The sequence below is a fragment of the Ctenopharyngodon idella genome, chromosome 21, assembly GCF_019924925.1.
Source record: "Ctenopharyngodon idella isolate HZGC_01 chromosome 21, HZGC01, whole genome shotgun sequence".
In the NCBI taxonomy this organism is placed as follows: domain Eukaryota; kingdom Metazoa; phylum Chordata; class Actinopteri; order Cypriniformes; family Xenocyprididae; genus Ctenopharyngodon; species Ctenopharyngodon idella.
The window spans coordinates 14,873,400-14,900,246 of NC_067240.1; the positions used below are offsets into that span (position 1 = coordinate 14,873,400).

Consider the following 26,847-nt stretch of genomic DNA (forward strand, 5'->3'; position numbering starts at 1 on the left):
TACCCTTAGAGACAAAAAAAGACACAGAAGGAAAGTGAGCAAAAAAACAATAATAATGACATTGGTCAGACTTCTCAGGGGACGAGGTTAACTACAGGCACCTCCACCCAGTGCATTATCAAACTTGTGACAGAATGATCCGCACTGATATGCGATCACTAGCTACTGCAATGAATGAACAATAGGCTGCTGTGATTTCCATAAAACACTCCGCAATGGCAGCGACTGTCATCCTCATTATCTCAGCAGTACAGAAAACCTTTGTGTCCACCACAGATTAATGATTTGTGCATTTCATAATAAACTGGTCTTCTCTGACAGTGATGAATGTTGTGGCATGTGAACGGGTCCAGACACTCTCTGTTACACCTTGGTAATTTGTTCTACTTGTCACACACTTTGACTGGAGCAGAAATCAATGAATGACGCAATGCTTTCCTAAATCATGTCCTCATATTGGAGACAGCACATATCAGGAGGAAACTGTCATTTTCTCCCTCTATGATCCCCCTTCTTCCCAATACCACCTCAATTACTTTTGCCTTCCCTTTCAGATTCCTTTGGTGACACGAGTCCTGAACAGAAAAGCTTTTTGAAACCAACTCGTTTCAAGTTGAGTCAGTGTTAAATGATAGCTGTCGTTTAAGGGCCCGTATGGCTCAATGTCACATTTATCCGAGCACTTTAGGAGCAAGAGCTGTATAGGAAATAGATGCTGTGCATAGTGGAATCTGGCATTACTTTCTGACCTGTTCCTATCTAGAGAAGTTTTAAGTTTCTACAAGATGTATGAGGATAGACATGTTCAGATCAGATTCACCAAGCTTTGGCATTTCCTGTCTGAACCTCAGACTGAAACTACTACTTGGGCATAAATTCTTGAATGGCAGAAAGTGATTTTATTTACAAAAACATTAGGTCTATCTTTCTGATTATGGGAGAACTAAGAATAAATGCTGCTAAACATTAACACACCACTGAAGACACATACATAAATTTAACTGATATACTAGTCTGCTATACTAAAGTGATCATTAATATTAAAATAGTACCTAAACAAATTGATTTATACGCTGTTTCTACATACATGCTATGCTCAGCTACTGTTATGCTCATAAAAACAACAGATTAGGCTCGTAACAATAACAAAACAATATCCTTCTAGAATTAAAAATTGCAGCAGTAAATACTTTAACCCCAACAAAGCACCATAACACGAATCTCTAGTCTAGGGCCAAAATTGAGCTATTCTATTCAAAACAGTAAAGGTTAAACTCAGTCAACAGCATTTGTGAGATAATTAAGATTACCAAATAAAAAATCCAACTCGTTCCTTGGTTGTGTGAGGGACTTACTGCAAAACGGAAGTAAACGGAGCCAGCCAACAAACGTTAAAATTAACGTTACACCATACCGTAGCCACAATACTTAAATACTATACGTGTTAACATGATACTAGTATTACAGAATCGCTTACTTACCTTGTATGTGTTAAGTTCTAATCAATATTCGACGTTGTTTTCTTGAGGTAAGGCCAGTGAACGCGGGTAACGTTGGCACGAGGTACGCGCAAAAGAGGTGACATTACGTCCTTGTCTGCATTTCGCTGAGCGGGTATTTTGCCCTATTACTGATTTAAATAATCAGAAGAACAGTCGGTCTCTTTCCCATCTCCATATGTCCAAAGAGTACTACAACGTAAACCATCCAGAAACCATCCGATTAACTAAAAGTTTATACGCACATAACAACATTGCCACTACATGCATACATAAATAAATAAAGACAGCTTTACAGCTAAAATAATGCACGTTTTATGATATAAGTGCTTTAACACAAAAATATGAACTTTCCATTTGTGCCTTTAGGCCTATAGTTTTTTAAAGGAATAGTCGAAATAATTTTCAGTGATAATCAATATTATGCCACATCTAGCCCCCAAAAATGGCTGTTTTACTGTTTCTTACTGGTTAATCTGACAATTATATTAAAGTTATAGGCCTACTAATAAACAGTACAATGTGAAGGATTTATCCTTATGCTACTGTTTTATAGTTTTTAATGAGCACTAATATATATTTTATCATGCATATGCTTACATTCGCCTATATAGCCTACAGAATTATTGGACCAGTGCTGCTTTGTAATATAGTCTATTTCCCATAAAGTTAGTCAACCCCTAAGCCAAATGTTTCTACTGTACAAATCCTTCATTTAGAGTTAATACTTTTTTCCTGTCACAATCATGTGCTTTGGGAAAGTCGTTAAATGAATAATTATAGAGGAGCCCTGCTGAGTTTGTATCATGGGACAATGTGTGCACTCTAGTGTTGATACCAAATGAATATCACTTATTTGCAAGCAAGAACAAAACCCTTGAGGCAAATCAATAAATAACAGGAAGATTTCATTAACTAAAGAGCTCTCATACTGATTTTTTCTGAAGAAGAAAAAAAGAACCTTTAGGACAGCAAGGTCAAAACATGACTGTTTGGCTCTGACATAAGATTGTGAAGTCTGTTGCCCACTCTGGGGGGTTTCTTTCATCTAACCCAGGCTTTGATATTCTTTAAAGGAAAGGTGTACTTTAAAATGTATTTTACATCACTGACAACAGAGCATCTTATGGCTATATGAAAGAGTGCTTATGTATCTCATGACTGCATAAAAATATAAGTTGTTGCTTTGATCCTATATGCTACCTTGAATCATATTAAAACAAAACTTTAGAAACCTTATAATGTTAGAAACTTTTCCCTGATCTTTGTCAAACTAAGAAGAGTGAACTTTATGCTTACTATAAAATAATCCTTAAGGGGGGAAAAAAAACTCCAAGAGGAAGCACTTCATTGCTTACTTCTACTTTTGGTCTTTTCAGAACTTCTAAATTTATCTGTTATTTTCCAGGACCCTTCAGTCACTATGCCCTAAGAATAATTCCAGAGACAATTACTGTAAAAATGGCACGGAAAAACATGTTCAGCCATAAGCATTAGGGTGAATCATTCAAATCTGAATCTTGTATAAACATTTCTTTAATTCCTGTTCATCTCCAGAAAATCAAAGCACTTGCCCTGTGAGCCTTCCAAGTGAATTAGCATAATGAGCCACCAAGGGTAGAGCTACCTGGATTACCTTATCAATTTGCAACCCTGGCTCCAACTGCGAGTCAATTTGAGAAAGCACCCAATTAACTTATATTAAAAAGTCAACATAATTATGTTGATGAGAAGTCCCTTTCATATTGAGGGAAGAGATATCTAACAGGAAGTTTTTTTTCCTCCTCTCTTCGAATGCATATGAAATGATTACACCTAATAACAGTGCTTCTAATAATATGTAATATTCAAGACTTTTTTCCAAACAACTCAAATTTCTGAGGTTCAAAATTGTATTATTTCAGTAATGGCAAAATGTAGCTTTAATATTCCCATGCCATTCAAAAAGTTGAGTGCATTTACAGTATCTTTTCAAATTAACACGGTTAATGTTTAATCCTTTTCAGGAATTAGCCTAGCCTAGCCTACGCTTTTTTACATTTTTGAACCTGGAGGATTTTTGTGAAGAATGTTGGGCAGTTTAACTGCTCAGGACAAACAAGGGACTCAAGAACAACCATCACAATCAATCAATCAGTCAATCAATCAATCAATCAATCAATCAATCAATCAATCAATCAATCAATCAATCAATCCATCCATCCATCCATCCATCCATCCAGGTAATGACACAGTATTAAGAATCAAGTGTAGCCTATGTAAACTTTTGAATGGGATCATTTTTATAAATTCATAAATAAAAAATAACATGCATTTTGTATGATCCCTCTTATTCTTTTGACCGTGACTGTACACACACACACACACACACACACACACACACACACACACTACCGTTCAAGAGCTTTTAATGTCTGTGTACATGTGCGAGAAAGAGAAAGAGAAAGAAAACAGAGAAAACGCCACTAGAGGCGCTCTTTTTCTCTAAAGACCTTATACTGTTACATTGTGAACAGTTAACCCATGGTAATCATGGTTGCTGCTTAAATATTTTGTTATAGCCTATAGTTAGTACAACTACAGTAGTATTAGCACCACTGAAAATTGTATTATTATACTAATTATACTATTATTATAAATATATTATTATGAAAGTTTGAATGATAGGCTATCCAAAAAATAATATAGGATATTAATATAATGGTAAATATGTTTATGTTATGGTTTTATTAACAATAAACACAGTAAGCTAACTGTATAGTAACTGCACTGTGGCATTCTGCCGGAAACTATATAGTTACCATGGCACTTTTTTGTGTAGGGACAGGGAGGCTTCTTTATTCTGATCAACAGGGTGTTTTTACAGAAACAAACAAATCTGTCTTTTACATTGCTACACATAAAAAAAAAATATAGGCTTATATATTCTATTCAATAACATCAAGAGACTCGGCTGTGTAGGCTATAAGGATTGTATTAAATGCACTGACGTTCTTTTTGAATGGGCATTTGTTCCCGCCCTTTCCCAGCATCTCATAACGCGCAGCTCCCGTTGCTCTAGGTGAAGCTCAACTCACTCACGAGCTTCAGAATGAAGCAGGTGTCCAACATGGCGAACACGAGCAACGGATCTCTCGCTACTCTCCTCATTTTATTCACCATTTCGGCAGCTATCTATACAGGTAGGAACTGTGCTTTTGCTTTAATCTGCTTGTATTTCAAGGCAAAAATGGTTGCGCCAGCGTGACTGACATTCGCCGCGTGCGGAGATTTGTACAGAGTGTGGCGTCTTGATTGAAAGTGATAGTTCAAAGTACCGATGGGTTACAAAGTTACATATGTGTTGTTGAAACTGAAGTGTTCGTGCGAAATGTGGATTTTCTGGTCATTTCTGTTAACTTTGACGCGATAAAGTCTGCTGGTGTTTTCCATTTGCTTTTGCTGCGGGTCTCTTCGTGCGGGAGAAGCGGGATGTTTCTCTTCCTTACAGAAACTAAAATTGTTTTACCAGCAAATTAGTTGCGTTAAAGATAGAACCGTATGCTACACTGTAGAGATATTACCACGATATTGGCATTGTCTTTTGGAAAGGAGAACATACACTGACCTTTATTGAACACAAAGCATCGTTCTTAAATAACAGCCTCTGTTTCAATGGATTATTGTAATGGATTTGTTTCTCAGTTGATGTTTCTTTTAAGTTAAATTGTTTACGTGTGTGGTTCTGGAATCACATTAATCGCAGTCTTTTTTGAGCCTTTGCGAGTTTGCAAGTCATTGGAATGGATTGTGAAAAGATGCAGCAGTTACGATGCATCATCACGGACAGCGACGCGTCAGCTTCATGTAGCTCGCATAAGCCTGTGAATGAGTTCCTTTAAGTTTAAGGAATAAGTTTAGGAATACGCATTAACGCCTTTTATCACAAAACATTGTTTTTGTTTTAAAGGGACAGTTCTACTAAAATTAAAATGGTCGTCATTTGCGGTTCCTCATGTTCTTTCACATCTGTCTGTCTTCTGTGGAACACAAAAGGAGATGTTAGGCAGAATGACAGCCTCAGTCACCGTTTATTTTTATTCTATGGAAAAAGATACAATGAAAGTGAGGCTGTCAGTCCCTAACATTCTGCGTCTTATTTTGTGCCCCACGGAAGAAAGATAGTTATACAGCTTTGAGACTCCACATGGAACAACGCGAGGGTGAATAAATGACAGAAATGTTATTTTTTTCTGTGTGTGTGAACTGTCCCTTTAAGTCAGAGTAGCGCATATGAGTGTGACCGCTCGCTGTAATCTGCCAGCATCCGCGCGCTGTTTCTCTGTACTGTTCTCACTTCTCGATATAGGTATATAAATGTTCACACAGCGAACTTTAGAAGCTGTGTTTTAAACAAACACATCACTTTTTGAAAACATTAGAATAATTCGCATTGTCTGAGGGAATGTTTTGTATTTCGTTGCTCTTGGCACTGCCAAGATTTCCTCCGTCATTCAACGCAGTCTCTAAGTAACAGACTGACCGTTTATTTACCCGCTCTTATCTTTTATCTCCGACCTTCTTTATAGAATATTCTTTATAGAAGAGTATATTATTATTGTCAACAGAAGTCGTGGTGTTCAAACGGAGTCAACAAGTGCAGGTCTTTTCACTTGATAAAATAATAACGCGTCTTCTGCTCGGAAGCTGCAATGCACGCTTCGCTTCTGGAGCGTAGTTTTGTCCCTTTGCGTCGATTGTAACTTGGAGGTTCTACGTTTGCCGCGTCGCGTCGCTCGTTTGCAGTGTAAATAGTGCCTATCATCCCCCCCGGGCAACGATGCTCGGAAAAACGTGTGCAGTAATACAGCTGCTTTTACTTTTGTTGGAAAAATAGTCAGTGATTGGAAACACAATGTGTCAAAACAAGTGGCTTTCTTTACCTTTCCCTTTCTTTATGCGTTTCGTTGCGGTGCTCCGTGCCAGAGATAGTGTTCAGAGATGCAGCATGAAAAACCGGTTTCTTAAGTTAGATATCCTCATAGATCTTTGCGCAATAGACATTCAATCTTGTTATGTCACAATAATAGATTCTATTATTTGTTCTGTCACAACTTGTCTTTTTTTATATACGAGACAGTATAATGTGATGATGAGTAATAGTTATTTCTGCAAACCTTTTGTGTGTTAGTCTATAATTTCTTGAACAACTGTGTGTAGGTGGCAGTCAATATTTTTAACAAAAACTCTGGCATATTATGTTGGGGGCATATCTATTCTGATTAAATAGTTGATTTTTGTCTGAATGTATAATAGTGTGGTTTTATTGTGTTTACACGACAGTAGCAAAATATTATGATATATGATAAAGGGTTTGAACTATGTTTGCATTAGCAAATCACTGCTAGAGAAAACAAGCATTTGTCTAATTTGTCTTGAACCCTTAAATTACTCTAATAATGGCTTCATAATGTGACACCTAGCATTTCCTACAGTATATACCAGCTAACAATCACTGTCGATTCCAAACTAGTACAAAACCTCCATCAATTTACTCTTACTACCCCCTCTAACTCTTAACACACACTTGGAGTGTCTTCTGTGTCCATTGTTTGGAGGCTTTAAGCTTTATTTAATTGTGCTTTTGTGTTTTCACATAATGTCTTTGAATGTAAAGGACAGAGGCTTATGCTTAACAGCCCTGCTTTGACAGTAGCCTCATATTTCAGGGACTCCCTGGTTTCCATTAGCCAGCGATAATGCTTTTCAAATCAGATGAACGTTTAGTACACAACATATAGCACATATAATTTGTTTAGGGCCTGCAGCAAATAAGTTTATATGGAAATAGAGAAAAGGCAAGCAGCAGCTTAACCAGGTTGCTGTTATTAGACGTTTCTTCCTATTTGAAGTGTGTATTATTTGTTTTGCTCCACTTGGCTGTCAGACTAATACCTTACAGAGTGAAAATGAAAATGGCTGGGGGAGAAGCTAATCCACATAAGAATATTTTGAGGATTACGTCTGGAATCTGCCATGCCCGCCTCGCTATTGATTGGTTGCTTTGCTCTGTAAATGACAGCGCAAGGAGAGACAAGAGCTCTCTTAATTCTTTCAGTTTGGGCTGTATCTAGAGAGATTACTGGTGTTACTGGTAATGTTTTTGTTATACAGTACGTGTGTGAGTGGATGACAAACATTCTCATGGTGTATATTTCTATTAGAAGCCATTTTGCTCAGTTGCTTTATGGCATGGCTGAATTATTTGGTGACTGAAAATAAAATACTGTACATGTCATGATTAGAAAATCTGCGAGCAAAATAAATTGTCGTTGGGATTGGATGTTTTGGATGGGAGAAAAATTCCTTTAGTTAACAAAGGTCAGTTTATTTGCCTCTGACAGACGTGATGATAATGATTGATGAGTCAAGATGCTGAAAGCAATGCAAGACTCCACCACTAGATGATCAATGAACTCATTGACTTTGACAAAGACAAAAAGCCCCTATTCAAACCCATTGTGATCATGACTCATGGATTAAATTATGTATTTATTTCAGTAAATAAAGGCAGTTGTGTCTTGATTAAAATTCTGTAATGACATTCTCTTGTTTCTTCACAATGGAGCCCCCGAAGGCAAAATACATGCTGACCAGCATATGAGTAACTTGTTTGATTCTAATTTCTTCTAAATTGCTCTTTGTTTGGGTGAAATATCCAACAAGGATGTTTTATTCTACAGGAGCCAAACTGGAATGCTTGTTTGCTGAGTAAGAGAATCCCCAAGAATTCATTGTCATGCAATCAGCCGCCCCATGTATCACCCAAAAGATGACTATCAAACAGAATGTGCTTTATTAAAGTGCTGCAGATACTGAATTTCATTTTAGCAGATCTCAGTAGAGTTCTCAAAAGTACCGACTTCAGTACCACATCAGTACTGTACATTTTAAAAATGCGACGCTTTGAGCGCTGTTGAGCGGATTCGTAAACACCTCTGATTGGCCTTTGTGTTCATGGCTCATCAGATATGTCATTGGCTTCAATGATCAACGCTTCAAAAACGTTGTAAATAGTCATCAGTGACGCTCTTCAACGACTGCTTACACAAATACACATGGGAGCGTTTGAAAGCAGCCGTCTATCGCTGCCCAGTCCGTTGATATGCTTTCAAACACTCCCGCTTTCAAAACGCTTTCAAATTCAAACACTTCTGTGTGCTTTCATACGCTTTTGTGAGTTGATCATTGAAGCCAATCACAGATCTGATGAATCTGATGAGCACGTAAACACAATGGCCAATCAGAGGTGTTTATGAATCTGCTCAACAGCGCTCAAATGTCACATTTTTAAAATTTCCGTACCGATTGTTACCGAACTCTAGTACAACGGGTTGAAATTGCATTGCAGAGCATTTGTGGTTAAAAAGTGTGTATGTGTGTGTGTGTGTGTGTGTGTATATGTGTAATATATATATATATATATATATATATATATATATATATATATATATATATATATATATATATATATATATATATATATTTTTTTTTTTTTTTTTTTTTGAAAATGACCGATTCGCTAGACAAGACCCTTATTCCTTGTGTAGAGGCCTTTAAAGCTGCATTGAACCTGCAATTTGGACCTTCAACCCGTTGTACCCTTGTGAAGTCCACTAAATGGACTAAATCCTGGAATGTTTTCCTCTAAGGAAATTTTAATTCTGAAGTGAACTAATCTTTTACATTTTTAGAGGAAATAAGCACAAAAAAGGCAGATTTCTTTCAATCATTGAGTTGTTTCATTGAACATCATTTATAATCTGTCATTATGCAGTTGCACCTTGGTGCTTGGCGGAAACTGAGACCGTTATTTAACGTTCATTGTGACTGTGAAATTGTTTTGCAGACAGCTGATGAACCAAAGGGTCAAATTGTGAAAAGCAGTGCCACCGCAACTTCCCACTTCCCATCCTGTGTTAGAGAGCTGCTGATGATGGAGCAGTTTACTACATCATTATACTGCAGCTCACACTGAGCAAGTTCTCATTAAATAGAGATTACCAGCACCCATTAGCATTACCATTAAGACCAATTCACCCACTCAGAAGTCTTGCATATAAGGTTAATCGCTGCTCTTTTCTCAAAATATATCTAGTCCCCATCAAGACACAAGAGATATGTACTGAATGTTATCATAAAGTAAGGTCCCTTGGGAAGCACATCCATTTATCTTCTGGCTGTACAAATAAGGATTTAGTGCTTTCTAAACACCAATGAGTTTTTCCTCTTGCTGTACACAGGAAGATAAAAGAGGACTCTTTGGTTCAGAAATCACTACAAAGTCAAAATGCTTAGAGGTTGGTCTGTTCGTAGTTCGGAAATCTCAAGACGCTGGATTACATATTTGGTCCATCCAGCAAGAATTGAACTTGTTGGATCCATTGAAGATGTTAAATGGCTTGGAAGTTGTTGGCTCTTCTTTCTGGATAACAATTTGTTCTTTGATAGTTCTCTTTGTTCACAGCTTGTATTGTTCAGAGCTTTTTGTAGCTTAGAGTCGCAGCATGCAGACAAAAAGATAAATGTGCACGCAATCTTTTGGAGTTTCAGTCCATTCATTACAGCCAACGCACAAGCGCTCGCCGAGCCTATTTTTTGCGCTTGTCATTTTATTGTGTTCTGACATTGAATCATTGGGTACATTACAATTTGTATCTCACTCCCCGTTTCATCTAGTTATTTAAGATCGCCGGGGCTTTATATCAGCACGGCTGACACTCATCGTTCTATCCCCTTCACACTACCTTAAGGTTTATTAAAATAATTTGATCAGGTCACACTTGAAGAGCAAATGTGAAAGGCAGTGCATGCAGGCAATGTTTGTTTTACAATGAAAAAAATGTAGCCATTTGTACTGGCTCCTCTGACCTACTATGTCAAAAGGATTCGTTTTTCCTAATAAAACAAAATAGGTCAGGCTGTAATCTCTCAGTGTCTGGTGAAATGCGGTACGGTGGCCCGCTGGGGTGATCTGCACTTCATCTAACCACACGGCAAGGATTCCTCAGTACTCTGGAAGTGTCATGTCTTAGGTCAACATCAGATTAAAAATAGTGTTTGTATTTGCTAACTCGCCACAGGGGTCGTGGTTTTCATGTCGATATCAAAGGCAGGTTAGAATTACATTTAACTGTTATTATAGATCTGGATTCCCTTGAAACATTTTAGGAGAATTGATTGTTTGTTTGTGCAATTTGTGCCAAAAAAACAGAGTATCTGTAGCTCATAAGTCAAGCCAAGTGGTTTATTTCTTGTGTCCATGGCAGGGAAAGAAACCAAATAGTTTTGACTAGACTATTGTGACCCATCCTTAAAATATAGTCCGTAATCACAGACTGTTTACAGTTAGGGGCTTTGTACAAATGAGCTAGACAGATGGGTATGGATGCAGCATCAGTCTTAAGTAGATACTGAGCATGTGCAGAGAACTAGAATTGCATATCTGCATAATATTGCAGTGAAGCTTTACATTGTGCAGATATAAACCAATTGAAGAGAAAAGTTTTTCTCTTTACTGCAAATAAATTGGCAGGAATATATGACGGAAGAACAGGCCTATATGTTTATAGATGTATGAAAACATGGTAATTATTGAAAAATACATGCTACTGTTACGCATTACAACAGTGACATAAAAGAATCTATTCATTTTTAATATAGAAAAGCAGACGCTGAGCCCCAAATGCCTGTAATCATGTGTTTTTATGCACTCCCTGAACAGATATTCAGTAATCCGGTCACTCAGAGCACATTGATGGACTCGCAATAGTGTTTGGCAATAAGCTGCTTTCAGTCATTTTTGTCATCCACTGATGTCCCCGTCAGATTTGTCCATCAGCAAATACATGTTATTGTGCTTTTTACATAAAGAAGAGATTCCAGGCCTAGGCAGATTTAGTTTATTTCAGCATAGCATTCCCAGGGTGTCCTTTAGAGCATGAACTGTCCTGTGCAGCATTATATTATTGCTGAGCTTCTTATGAAGTTTCTTTACGTGTGCTCTGTGGCTACTTTAGAATCAAGTGTCACCTTTAATGCGTAAATGTCTCTGGCTACAGCTCTGTTTTTGTGGTGTGGTTATTATGATGGTAGTTATTCTAAAAGTCAAGTTCATTTCACAGCGATGCTTGAGCACTGAATCAGCACACGAGTGAGACCTGCAAATTGGAATGTAGAAATGTTCAGGCTGTGCTTGATCATTTTGCACTTTGCCAAATACCAGTTGTTTATCTACTGAGTTTGTTATAAAAGTGGTTTGGTTCTTAACATTTGGACCATTTCAAAACCACACAATATAGACAGACTATCAAATTTTACAAAGCTACTTTTTGTAGCTTTGTACCGTTTCAAATAAATGCTGTTCTTTTTAACTTTCTATTCTTCAGGGAATTCTAAAAAAAAAAAAAAAAGCATGTCAAGGTTTCCATAAAAGTATTAAGCAGCACAGCTGTTGAATTACATTTTATTGTATTTATTTATTTTTCCATTTTGATTTTTCTGACTGTTTTAATGGTTAAAATTACATTTTATTACATATTACAATTATCAATCTGTATAACTGAGGGGGGAAAAAATTAAACTTAATTTAACAACAATTTTATTAGTGTTGAACAAAAATTATGGCCCTGAAATGTTTTATTTTTCTTAAATTCTTTTATGCGTTTTTATTCTTCTGGATTTCGTTTTAATAGTTTAATTACATTTTAACAATAAAAAAGCATTTCTACTAAATTGAATTCATAAAACATATTACGATTGACCTTGATGAATATTTTGCCATAGCATGCATTTTACTTGTTTGTTAGTTCATTTATCAATCTCCTCAAACCCACCTGTCCCCATTGACAAATACAATAATTTTACTTTGAACGCCATTGTAATACAAACCTAATTCACACTTGACAGAAACAGAATAAAACTCACCAAAACCATTTCAGTTTGTCTTTCCACTGTTCCAAAAATCATCAAATATGGTTTCACTCATTATTTCACTCATTATTTTATGCATTTTTTAGCAAGATAAGAAAATGGAGAGACTTGTTAATGTTTAATGTTCTATTATGTTGGTTCTATTATGTCTGCTATGTTAGTGTTTTGGGGGTTACCATTATGGTAAAGTGTGGAGCTTATGATTGGGTTGAGGACCTGCCAACAAAAATTCAAATTGCTTTAATAATAAAGTCATCACTATGGTAGTGGTCTGGCTGAAACCAGTATCACTTTTGGACTGCCAACACCAAACATTGTACATGTAAAGAAAAGTTATATTTAGTTTATGTAAATCACAGGACTAAATGGGAAGCATTATTTGAATGTCAATTTAAATGAAAGCCATTTATTTAAGTTTAACTAAAACCATTCGTTCAAGTGAAAGAACACCATTGACTAGTTAGTTGTACATGGTTGATTCTATTTGGTTTTACTTGTTTTGGTCACGTGGAACCACTGTCCATGATTGAATCATGTTCAGCCAAAGAGCTATTTTTTTTTTTTTTTTTTTTTTTGACAGTTGGTCAAAATAAACCCTAAGATAATTCACTGAGTTAGATTTAAAAATATCAGGAAAGCAGCAGAGTGAAACAGCAGGTAGACATCTAACTCTGTGTTTCGACTGGAAATTAGGGAGTGAGGGAGGAGATTGCAACACTCACTGGCTAAATTTGCAGTTTTATTCCACACTAAAAACGTCGTACACTATAGTGCAAAAATGTAATAATAAAATTAACTTCCAGAAATCCACCGTTCTGCTTCCCCAGTCACCAGCAGTTATGTTCTGTTTGGTTGATGTGACGTCTGGTGACACGTTATTTACTGCAATCCTGTATTATTGCCTGGCATATTACAGCTAGGTAGGTCACAGCAACACTAAAATATACTCTAAAATATTCCAGTTACAATCAGAATGACCCAGAATGCAATATGTAAAATTTCAATTATGATATTTTACTGTAATGGAGATATGTGGTATTGTACTGTAGGTTTTTATAGTATTGTGCTGTTAAATCTGCAGTGACATCTAACAGTGATTATTACTGTTTCACTGTATTTTTGATCAAAAACTTTTGATCACAAAGCTTATTCAAAAAACATTGAAAAAAAAAAAAAAGTATTTAAAATAAAATATTACCGGCCCCCAACTTTTAAATAGTATATTTATAGCTTAAAATATCTTGTTTGGTGAGTATATCATCAGTTTAACTAGACTTTCAAATTTCCGGTCACCAATGTTATTGCACATGAATGAAGATTTGTTTAATCATCTTTTTTGCTAGGATGTCTAATCCACTATTTTGTGGATTCTTAAATACTTGATACGATTTAGTGATAAGTGTGATGAAATAAAGGATATTAGCTTGCCTTAGGGTCTTAAAGGCTCATGCAACGGACTAGCAACCCTCCTCATGTGTGCTTATGCCATGTAGACAAAATCATTCCAATCTGGATTTGTTAATCCTGTTAACTGAGTGGTTCTTCTTTTGTTCTCCTACTGTGCTGACAACAGACATATTTGGGCTTCAGACAAGAGCTTAGTTAAAGAAGCCATCTGGCTTTTTTTCTTCTTCTTCTTTTTCTTCAGGTCAGACAGTCACCCCTGAACAGTAACAAGACAGAAGGCACAGATAGGATGGCCAGCTCCCTTTCTGGGTCGAGAAAAGAGGAAATTGTTGTAGCTTTGGAAAATTACGGTTCAGGGCATACAGTAGCATGTGAAATTCGAGTCAGATGAACATAAAGCAGAAATAGAGACAGAGGGGAAAAAGATGAAATGAAAGTTTGAAGAGATATTGGAACATTTGGCTTTATTTCCCAGTGGTATTCCAAAGCAGTAGGGATTGTTGTCCACAAAGCAAGTGGTGAATGATGACAAAAATACGATCTCCATACAAATGCCATATTTTAATTCCCCAAGGTCTCTTTTCACAGTTCGAAAATTATAGAGCATACGTAAGTGATGTGCTGCGCTCGTTATTGTGTTTTGCAAATTGTTACTGTTAAGTATTTGGCCTTGTGTACATTGTTGTGAAAGGGGCTGGTGGGGGACTCGACAATGTTTTTCTTGGATCATCTAGTACCTTCTCTTCAACCGTAACTGTCTGCCAAATGCTGAGCCTGTGCACACTGAATATTATTGCAGATCTTTGAGATTCCTCCCACATTTCTTTGAAATTTGTCTAAAAAAAAAAGCTTGTTCAGTTGGCAGTTTTCATGGAAGAGTAAAATCTTGTATGCATTTAAACGTTAATTTTTTATCATCTAAGGGATTCACTAGCACTTTTCCAGCATGAATAGACTCATTTTTCCTTTTGAAAGGTGTTTGTTTTTTTTGTTTTTTTGTTTTTTTGGGGATGTAAATGTAATTTCAATTGTGCTGTGTGTTTTGACACGTGTACCATTTATGTACATCCATGGCTTGTAAAATCTGGTCTAATAAGAGTGGTCTAATGACTGTGTTAGATTATCAGCCTTTAGCGGCAGCACGAAAAATGCCACGCAGCCACAAGTTCATGATATATATGTCTATTTCAGTCTCAAAATAGGGCCCCTGCTGTAATATCAGTCACACTAATAGATAATTCATGCTTCGATACCCTCGCCTGCACAACCGCAATCCCGAGAGAGCAGGCACCTTACCTCGCTTATTCCTTTGAAGTTTGCTCTATCAAACTTCCAGGGCTGTGCTACAATCAGGACCCCATGGAAACACGGAGATTATGGTGCAGCTCGGCTTGTCTTTTGAGAATAATCAGCTGAACCTGTGGGGAGGGAGGCCTGTAATTTTCTTCTAAACACTGCCAATCATAAAAAAGGCAGTGTGGTCCCCAGTTCTCTGTGAGCTTGATGCATGCATATATGGGTTGGGAATGGGGTCTCGGTTGCTTTTGAGGCTAAATTTTATTCGTAAATGTGCCTGTTGCCGTTTGTCTTTTATCCCTTCCTCTGTCTAGTCTGCACTTCAATTAGGATTCACTGTATCGGTGCCATGTTGTTTGGTGGCATGCACCCGCATCATTCAGTTCCAATTTGGATCTAATTGGTCTAATTAAATCTAATGACTTCCTTTATAATTCCACAGCCCTATTTAAGGACCATGATAAAGAGTGGGGCATGCGTGTAGTCGCTAATGGGGAGCGATAGTGCACTGGATGTGGTGTAGGTGGATGCTTTGTACTACTCTGGTTCTGTTTGAGTTTTGTTACGCTCACGATTTTTCGTGCAGTATAATGCATGTTCTGCATCATCTCTTTTTAGGCAGTCCAAATAAATGTGCTTCAGGCTTGTGCCAACTAATAAACCCTTGTAGAGTGCCTTGTAGAGGTCCTGCAATAATGTCATTTCCAGCAAAAAGAAGTTTATAAATCATTAAAATCACCCACTTAGTGTACTTTTCGTTAATTGCTAAATAATGCACCCACTTATTCATGTTTTCTCAACAGATGGCAAGAGGGAAGAACGAATGTCTAGAAAGCTGGAAATGAACCTCTGTAGATCCATTGAAGTTTTATTACAGATTTGTGAGTTTCTGTATAAAGTTGATTATATGTAGGTTTGAGGATTGAAGTTATTCACAACCAGTTCAGTTTTTGTTAAAAAAAAAAAAAAAAAAAAATCTGCATTATTTGGAAAGAAAACACACTAAAATATAGTGTCAGTATCTCCTGTACCACTCTTGAATCACAGCAAAAGAAGAATGCTTCATTTTGAGCTTGCAGTCTGAATGAAAAGTGATGAGACTGATAATACTTTCATTATGTCCACCTCAAAATGAATTGAGAACCACTGCATTTTGTGTACTTAAAGGGCTTGTTCATTCAAAAATGAAAATTCTGTAATTTACATTTACAGTCCAAACTGAAAGTCAGCGTGGTCCAAACCAACTGAGACGGTTGAGATGTTCTTCAAAATGTCATCTTTTGTGTTTTGTAGAATAAATTAAATCATACAGGTTTGGAACATCATGAGGTTTTTTTTTTTTAGGGTTGCCATAATAAAAATAGTTCTGCTTTTAAGATTAAAAAAAAATAAATAAAAAAAATAAAAAAATATCGACCGATATGTGTTTTTCAGGGCCGATACTGATTATTACAGATCAAGTAGACAGAGAACCGATATATATATGTCTGATGTATAAATTAAAATTAATGTCAAAATTAAGAATAACAAGGGCTCTGACAAAAACTTTCTTTAAATGCTTTTAAACATCTTTAATTCTGAGAACTGTTAATATTATTATTATTATTAATAATAATATTAATAATATTAATAATAATCCAATATAAAATAACTCTACATATCCTTAACTGTATAAATTAATGTATAACTGTGTAGATTAATCCTTAATAAAGATTTTCTTTTGTTGTTTGATTGTGACAGGCAATAGTAGACAGTAGCAGGTTTAAAGGCTGCTGTCTCTTTAAGACATAAAGGAATATACTGTTATACATGCTGTTCATATTCACTGAAGACAACCGACTGTGCTTACGTGTATACTGGGGGGGGGGGGGGGGGCTTACAGAGGATTTGAAAACACCAATAAACATGTATGCTGGAGTTTAGTGATTCCATGGCGATATTATGCTTAAATGAAAGTGCAATACAGCCAGTCTATGTTCTTCCATGAGGCCACTTGTGCTGTTTGCTGTGACTAAATCTGCAATCAAACATTCTCAGTAATGAACTGTAATAAATCAAACATGGCTCTTGACCATATTGTTTGTGATTGTGGTTGCGGAATAAATGCACTTATGCAACCTCTTTGACAATTTATTTATATTTTTTTTTCTTCTAATTTTGTGAATCCGATTAAAAATCAGTTAAAAATGCTCAAAACAAACCATGAATATGAGTTGACTTTCCTTTGATTTGTGCTTCTCGGGCTCTGTTTATACCTGGTATTAAAGGGTTAGTTCATCCAAAAAATGAAAATGCCTGTCATTAATTACTCACCCTCATACCAAACTTGGGTCCTCAGCCAACAAACCCCATCTGGCTAGTGCACTTCCAATAATGTTTACGCGTTAGGTCAGTAGGCAGAGAGTAGGTGGTCTTTTGTGGCTGTTTGAATGCATTTGACCACATGACCGTTTAGCAATCCGGTCGAATGCGTTTTCGATAACTTCCGGAAGTGTTCGAAAGTGAACAAACTCAAAACGTTTTAGACACTGTTTATACCCGTGTTTAGCATTGTCCACTTGTGATCTGACTGACAAAAATGCTTGTTAAAACCAGGTATAAACAGGGCCTAGGTGAAAGTGCAATCCGATGAAATTTAAAAAGAAATTTCTCATGGCAAAAAAAAACTATGCTCCGTAATCAAGATAGCAATTTTGAGCAAAATAATTGTGATTATCTTCTTAACCATTACACACCATGATTACAATATGACCAAGATTGAAAGAATGGCTAAAACTAAACTAAAATATACAGACTTCTAATCAACTAAAACTTGACGAAACAAAAACAGTAGGTTGACTAAATATGATAAAACTAAAAAAGAACATTTAACATGTGACTAAGACTAACTAGAAAAAAAAAAAAGACAAAATTATCTGTCTGATCTTTCTCTTTGGATTACTGAGGCCTGTTAAATAAAGCTAAAAACTATGTAAATAATTTAAATGGCTGAAAAACAGGCACATCTGCCTAATAGACATACTTATTCTCAAGGCATATGCTGCAAAATTGTTGCGATTTGCTAAAGTAGTCATTCATTTTAAATGTGGGGTTGTTTTAGTTGCTTTCATCTGACACAAAAGCCTGATCAGGGTTTGGTATAAAACATAGCATAATGTGATCCATTGTGCTGTTAAATTCAGTGTTATGCATGGAACATGAGAACTAACTTATGCTTGTATCATCAATAATGAATAGCAGCTCAAACTTCTGGATTATTCTCCGAACACTCAGGGGTATTGTCTCATAAATACAGGCCTGATGAGTTCAGTTGTTTAGCAGCCACTAATTAATTTCAAACTTTATCAAACAGCGGACAGTGTACATATTTATTATCATGGCCTTGGCATCTCACAATACCCTCATGAAGAACGTATTACCAAACATCATCTTCATTCTGTTCTTTCACAGAAATAATTACCTTCCTGCTCGCAATCAGAGAAAGGCATTGTAGAATACATTTTGAATGTATTTCACCAAACACAGTTTTTAAGCGATTAGACACTACAATTCACACTAGATTTAGTTTTAGTGACACTTTTTGAAACTCACATTTATGACCAATAAAATTGACACGAGTCCACACAGATGCAGGGAAGTTACCTGAATTTCCTGCTGAGGATCAATAAAGAGTTAAATCTCAGCTTATAGGTTGCCTCAACAGAGCCAAAACACGCTCCACCTTTTGCCATTACGTTAGCCGTAAGAGGCTGGATTGTTGATTGTGCATAGATTTCCTGCCCTGTTTAGCTTTTGCACAGTCCAGCATAAAGTGCCCTCAAAGCATTCAGGGGCTCGGCGACGTTTCAGGAGATTAAAGGTTGTACAGCCTTAAGAACCAAATCGATGCATTCTCCTTGCCTAGAGATTGACCGCATATTGATTCACTGGGAACAGGAAGTGAGGTGATAAACAATGCTGTGATAAAAAATAAACTCAACACTGGGAAATGAAGTAACCTCACAAGGTTGGAATCCCCTTTTAACTGCATATAAAGCCAGTTCCTGAGCCACCGTCTGAGAATTTCTTCGCATTTTGCCTCATCAGATATTCTTGCTGTTGTTACTGTGTATATTTCTGAGTCTCCTCTTGCATGAAAAGCAAGTTGCGTCATTAGTGATAAAACGTTACAGACAGGCCATTTTGTCTCGAAAAGCTGCTCATTAAATAAAGGTTGTGGACAATTAAAGTCTTTGTTACTGTTTTTTTTTTTTTTTTTTTTTTTTTTGCTTTGCAGCCCTGATTTTCAGACATGGATGGAAATAATGAGACACACCGGTGGCTGCTGTCTTCCTCAGTCTTGCTTTCAACTAAACAATTCCTTTTTGCTGAAGAGGGCACATATGCAGGCACACTGAATACCAAGTGGTTGATATTTACCAATGAACATGACATACAACACTGGCCCACTTTGTCATTAGCCCCCTGTCATTCCCAGGGAGTCTGGGCAGGTGCTAATCAGCATGCTAATTGTAATATTGTGTCGTTGGCACTGTGGCTGAGGAGCCAGGGGCCGGGTTCGGAACCCCGCTGGATCGAGTGCATTGTGACGTCTTGCATTCTCACTCATTAACGCGATTGTTTTCCAGGTTTCGGCATTTAACGAGGCACTTACAGTAATTCTGTGGCTGAACATCGCCAACGAAGCCTTCTGGGGGCCTGGCTCTCCCGTCTGGCGCACCCAACATCCGCGCTGGGAGTCTGAGGGATTGTTGTTGGCTTTATTTCTGCTTTAACCCCCTCTTATCTGAGCATGAGGAGCTCTGCTCTGATCCACCCTGTCAGGGAACAAGATGTCGAGCTTGGAGTGTTTTCCTAGCCTTATCTGTGATGTTGGAAAAGCATTTCAGTGGAAAATGAGCTTAGTGAAGATATAAGCCTCACAGTAATTTGCTTATGCTATCCTAGTGTTTTTCTTTCTTTTTTTTTTTGGTCGCTATCAGATAAAAGCTACAGTATGCAAGTGAAATTGTGCTATCTGTCATCTCGTATACCTAATGGTTAAATTTGAATAGGTGGAAAAGAAGGCTGCTTATATTTTCAAGCTGTCTCTCAGCATGGTCAGAGGATTGTTGCTGTATCCTATCGCTCTGTCCCTGAAGCGCTTGACATTTCTTTAAGTGTTTGTCACAATTTCAGAATGTCATTCTTGATGTGCTTATCATGTGCTTAAGTGTTTGGCACAGCTTCATAATGTCATACATTCTCAGATATTAAAAGTATGGCCTGCTAATGCTTTTATAGAAAGTAGACGCTACAGGCATTTACATGTGCAATTTTCAGATAGCACACATATGGTGTGACAACACCTGTGAAAGAACAAAATCTAGATGACAAAAAACAGATAAAGTCTTAAAGGTTTAGTTCACCCAAAAATGAAAATTCTGTCATTAATAACTCATCCAAACCCGTAAGACCTTATTTTTGATAAAATCCGAGAGGTCTGACTCCTCAGTAGACAGTAATTTAACCACCACTTTCAAGGTCCAGAAAGGTACTAAAAACAAAATGGTCCATGTGACTGCAGTGTTTCAACCTTAATTTTATGAAGCGACGAGAATACTTTTTGTGCGCAAAAATAATGACTTTATTCAACAATATCTTCTCTTCTGTGTCATTCTCCTATGGTGTTTACACTCAGCACTTCCAGGTTCTACATCAGAACGCCGGCTCAGTATTGGCCAATGCTGTTCATGTGAGCAGCACGACGCATGCGTGTGATGCTGATGCAGGAGCCGGCCAATAATGAGTCAGTGTTCTGACATAGAACTCCATAGAATTGCTGTCTATGAAGGAGTCAGAGAGCTCTCAGATTTCATCAAAAATATCTTAATTTGTGTTCCGAAGATGAACGAAGGTTTTACAGGTTTACAGGAATGACATGAGGGTGAGTAATTAATGACAGAATTTTCATTTTTGGGTGAACTAACCCTTTAAATTACTACAGTAGATGATATTCTTGGTGACAAATTGAGATGTCTCCGCTATGTATGTGCGCTGTCTGGCATTCCTTTATGCTAACGATACGGCGAGTTGTTACATTCTGGCCTATTTAAAAGGCGAATATTGACTTGTCCCAGAGTCTAAATAAGTTCCTTCCACAGAAACCTCGTATGTGATTATCTCTTGAGTCCTTAAGTCATGATTATGAGCACAAGGAGAAGAGGCGCTTCTATGTTCGAGGTCATCCGCCAGCAGAGGTTAAGAGTTTGGTTTGATTGAGTTTGATTGGCCTGAGAGTTCTCATTCAGGTTCCAGAATCATCCCCCACCTCCACTGGCCACTAATCCACCGGGTCTTGCGGTCCGTACTTATTCATCCTCTTCTTTGTTCGGCTAACTCATTTCAGCCCATTCAGGCGGTCCATTGTGGCTTGCTCTGCTCTTGCATTTCATTTGCTGAGTTTTTGTGCGGACTCCTTCTGAATAAAAAGGAAGCATTGAGTTGAGTCTTTGTCTTAAAGCTGCATCACTTCACTCCACTGATTTCCTTCAGCTCTATGGAGGTTAAAAGCAACAGAGACTTTCAAATTAAGTTAGTCCTATCAGATGAGCGATGCAAATGACTCCAATTAAAGGCACTCATGTGATAAGAAAAGGGTTGCAGCATTTAATTTAATTTTGTTTATTTATTCATTTCCAACCACACAAGTATGGGGTTGTAGAAATGATCTTGCCACTTAAGAAGTGGCATGTATTGATAATCAAAATGAAAGCAATAACTTCTGTTTTCCAAGTCGTTTTGCAGGGATTTCCTCTCAGAATCTTCGGTCTGAAATGCTCCAACTGTACAAAGAATGCAACAAAAATAGCTGGAACCAGAAAACAGCCATTTACCAATCAAACTTTGGACAAGGGTAATTAATTCTTTGAAATCAGCCCATTAATTTGCATAATAAAGGTAGTATAATTATGACTTCTGCAGAGCAAGCCCATAAATGTAATTAGAGCTTTAGTCTGCGTTACCACAGCACAGTTGTTTTTTGGAAGCAGTTCCTTTAGGAGCACAGAAATCTGCTGGTTTGGGATGAAAACGGGAATGAAAATGCTTGGGGAAAAAAAACATATCCTCTTTTCTGCTTGCTTCCCTCTGGTCCAGAGGGCGCACAATAGAATGACTGATCTTCAAATCTGCAAAGCGCCAAGCATCAACTTCCAAGGTTCCAGTTTTGTCAATGGGCTAAAGCATACAGTCTGCCTGCAGGTTTAATTTGCAAGAAATCTATAATTCAGGCATGTACTGAATTGCTGACACAAAAAAGCCCATGCTCGGACGATGAAGGGGTGCATTAACAAGGCAGAATAAGCTTACCTTCAAAGTTCACCCCCCCCTTCTATTCCCTTCGTTTTTTTTTTTTTTTTTTTACCAAGGAAATGTCATTTGATATACTGTAACTTAGCTGCTGTGGCTGAAACTAAATAAACATTCTGGGTTCAGTACAACATTTGTGGCTAATGTTGATTTATAGGGCAGCATCTAACGATTATTTTGATAATCGATTAGTTGGCCGATTTATTTATTCAATTAATCGGATAAAGCCCAATTTTCTTGTTTTGTTTTATTGACAAAACACACTATTCCACATCCTGCCCAATGCTGTCCTTCAAACAAATGTGCCAACTGAATGCTATAAAAACATATATTTAGGGAATATATCTATGGTGCCGTTTACACGACAACGTTTTCAACTAAGATGGCAAACTTTTTATGCATGTTGGCCTTACATTTACATATAACAACAACAGAGTTTTGGGGGTCTGAAAATGCAAACTTTTGAAAACTGGTTTCAAAGTGGAGGTTTTTGAAAACTATACCGTTATCATCTGTGTAAACTTGTCATGTAAACGTACCCCATATCTATGCTATATGCAAAAGAGCTATAAAGCAAAGGGGCAGTTTAAATCCCTACATTAAAAATGAAGATAATAATAAAGGAAAAACAAAAACACAAACTCAGTTAACAGACAAGAGGAATGTTTTGCAGAAACACACACATTCACTCTGGACACAGTAATCTGTTACTGTAATTTCTGTATCCTGTAAATATAAGAAACGTCTTACATTTATATTCAATTACACACTGTTATCCCTTTACAGTTACCACTCTCATAAAATACTGGAATTACATGTTAACTTTTAAACCTAAATTTAACTTTCAACAACAGATATTTCATCATATTTTTGTGCTGAATATTAATTGTCTCTCTCTCTGCCACTCGTCTGTTTGATGCGCGCGCTGGCGCTCATTTAGTAAAGTCTGAAGTTTAACGCAGACTGTCAGGAACAGCCTTCATGCAAAATGGAAATACTCGTGTGAATCTGTAACACTTAGAGAAAAGGATATAACTGTAAAATGAATGTTTTGCACTAAGGAAAAACATCACACATTAAACAGCACACACATCTGTCAAAGCGCCTGACAGGGCAAGCCATGTTAAACATTAGGCTAATGCATTAGCTTGAAGCTTAAATTAAAGAATTCTCATGTTTGGCAGCTTGGATCATGTACCTTTCCTGCTGCAGCTCACTCGATTACCTCCACTATTTTTAGATCCATTTTGTCCATAGAAATGTGTTATTCATCGTTGTAATTTAATGCGACTGGCGGAAGTTTTTCGTGCACGGTGGGCAGACATGACTAATTGATAATGACATTCGTTGTCGATGATTTTTATTATCGATTTAGTTGTTGCAGCCCAAGTTGATTATCACTTAAATATTCTTGTTTTTTTAACTTATTTTTTATAAATTCAACTAATTTTAGAAGGATTTAAAAGCAGAAAAGTGATGCTTGTAATTTTTATAAAGAATACATTTGTGATTTTACAAAGTTGTAAGGTTATAAAGCCCCTCCCCCATACTAAAATCATGTCAACACACATTGTTTGTCATGTGTGCTTTTATATTTTATGTTGTTTATATGTGTATATTTTTATTTTGTAAATTAGTGGGCTTTCTGCCACAATGCTAGTATCATTCATTTGTAAATTGTAAACTGAGAGTATAGGGTCTCTAGGGGTGTTTTGTCCAAATTGTGTTAAACACATTGTTGATACATGTGTGCATGCAGCCAGTGATGGTTTAAAGATCTGGAAGGATTAAACAGAATTGTGGCTCCCTTTAAGAGCGACAAGGCGATCTTCCTCTGACGCAGCAGTTACTGAAGGGAGACAACAGCTGGTGTTGCATAACGCCACTGATTTGCGTTCAGTATAAGCACATAAGAAAGTAAATCAAGTGCTGCTGTTCTATGAGCGTATGTGGCTGTGCCTCTCGGCCCATAATTGTTGATGTTCGAGGATTGGCTTGAATATCTTTGGCGGTAATCCTATCTTTGCACATCCGTGACTTCAGAGCTCTCTGGGGCGAATGTGGAGTATCGCTAATTCAAGCAGAAGCTGACTTCCCTCCTCCCTATTCTCTTTGAGTATTGATGCCAATGGCAGCCTACCATGGTCAGGCTTGAAAAACCGAGTACTGTTGGTTGAGGAGGATGGGGTGACGGATTTTCTCAGTTTGCTTCCAGACCATCTTGCAACAGAGGTACAGAGAGCCTACAGATGGCTGAAGGGCTCGGCTTTGGCGACAATTTTGACAAGATAGTAATGGTGAAATGTTTTATTTACCACTTTGAGAAAAATATTTTTTACAAAGATTATTGGTACACGTTTTACAAAATAGTATTTCAGTCTTTTGCAAAATTTCATGTTTAATTTAATGTGATAATTTCTATTTTTTCTATCATTATTTTAAAAAAATTGCTAGAATTTCTTTAACATTTTTTTTTACGTTTATCTTACATGTACTTACTATAGTAATAACAGTAAATAATGCATAATTACAAGCAACTAACCCTAAACCAAACCCTAATCTAACCCTAAGTATGTTATCAGTACTTACTTGTATAATTACACTGTAACAGTGGCACCTTAATACAATAAAGTATAGTGAAAATAGTTTCAAAATAAATCCTGCACCACTTTATTATTATTATTATTATTATTATTATTATTATTATTATTATTATTATTATTATTATATTTTTTATTTTTTATTTTTTTCCCAGTATTCAAAGTCCTTCAGTGTCAACTGTCTGGTCGGCTTTGTTTTAACAATTGAAAGGACATCTTACATCTCGTGAAACCCTTTTTAGTCCATTTGTTTTAAAATAAAGTCTAAAGATTGGTTCACATACTGTATATTGATGTCAAAATAACACCTTGCATTATAATAACAATGTTAAGTTAGCCTAGTACTAGTGTTGTCAAAAGTACCGACTTCGGTACCAAGTCGGTACTGAAATTTTAAAAATGTGACACTTTGAGTGCTGTAGTATTCGTAAACACCTCTTATTGGCCATTGTGTTCACGTGCTCATCAGATATGTCTGTGATTTGGCTACTGTGATCAACGCCTCAAAAACATGCTGTAAATAGTCATCAATGACGCTCTTCACCGAGCGCTTGCACAGATACACACGGGAGCGTTTGAAAGCAGGCGTCTATCAGTGGAACGGTCCGCTGATAGACGCCTGCTTTCAAAAAGCTTTAAAATTCAAACACTTCTGTGTGCTTTCGCTCCTGTGCGTTGATCATTGTAGCCAATCACAGACATATCTGTTGAGCGTGTGAACACAATGGCCAATCAAAGGTGTTTTGAATCCGCTCAACAGCGCTCAAAGCACAAGCATTTTTAAAATTTTAGTAAAGACTTGGTTTCAAAGTCAGTACTTTTGACAACACTACCTAGTGCTGACATAAAGTGCCCTTTTAGAGTAAGAATGATCCTTAAAAACATTAAATGCGGAATCCTTTTAGAAAGCCTTCCAATGTTTTCTGAAGCTGAATTGAAACGCACCGTCCATGACCCACATTATTTAACAAGTTCTCACATTTTTCTTCAAAATCGTGCAGTCCTAGTCAGCATTTATAGAGCTTGTTATCCTGGCTTTGTTTGCCCACTTGAATCCAGAGGATGGGCTATGACAATACGGGAGAGAGTGGCAGCAGCGTGCAGGGGGTCAGGGCACGAAGCGAAGTTTTTCACTGTGGCGAGTGGCCTTGCAAAGCAAACAGGGTGAAGACACTGCTTTAGCTGCGGCAATCTGCAGCTCCTTCAGAAGAGCCCTGACTTGTTCACCATTTAATGAAAGGCCCACTGTTCCCCCTCGCCCCTCTCTCTCACTTGGCATCTTCGTTCTCTGGAACCGAACCGCGGCTGCACGATTTAAGAGTGTGACGGTTTACAATAATTCTTATTGATAATAACACGGGTCAAGGTTACAACCTCACCTGGGTGCTTGAAATAAACTAGAAAGTTGTCTCCATGGCAACACTACCTGCTTCACTGACCCCGCTCCTTTGAGATTAGGGGAGAGGCGTAAGCCTTGTGAGCAGACATTGGATTTTATGGAACAATGTGAGAGCGAAGCATGCGGGGAGTTGCCACAGAATGTGTGTACACTATAGGATGGATGCCAGATAATGCACCATTCATGCCAGAGCCGTGCTAATGAGTATGGGGGTCAAAAGAGGAAGGAAAACCATGAATATGACATTGTCTCCACTGTGCCCCACATTAACAGGGACCCATCATGACTACACGTGATGACATCATACATAAAGTGTGTGTGTGTG

The 26,847-nt window shown here is 37.2% G+C and overlaps 1 protein-coding gene across 5 annotated transcripts in view; it reads left to right on the top strand.

Moving 5' to 3' along the window:
- Positions 1–4,522: 4,522 nt before the first annotated feature.
- The window catches only part of cadm1a (cell adhesion molecule 1a), a 288,912-nt gene continuing 266,587 nt past the window's right edge, over positions 4,523–26,847 (top strand). For all 5 annotated transcript variants that reach the window (XM_051877613.1, XM_051877615.1, XM_051877616.1 and 2 more), the window contains exon 1: positions 4,523–4,681. In XM_051877613.1, the coding sequence (XP_051733573.1) occupies positions 4,591–4,681 (91 nt within the window). In that variant the 5' untranslated portion in view covers positions 4,523–4,590. The remainder of the gene's footprint in view (positions 4,682–26,847) is intronic.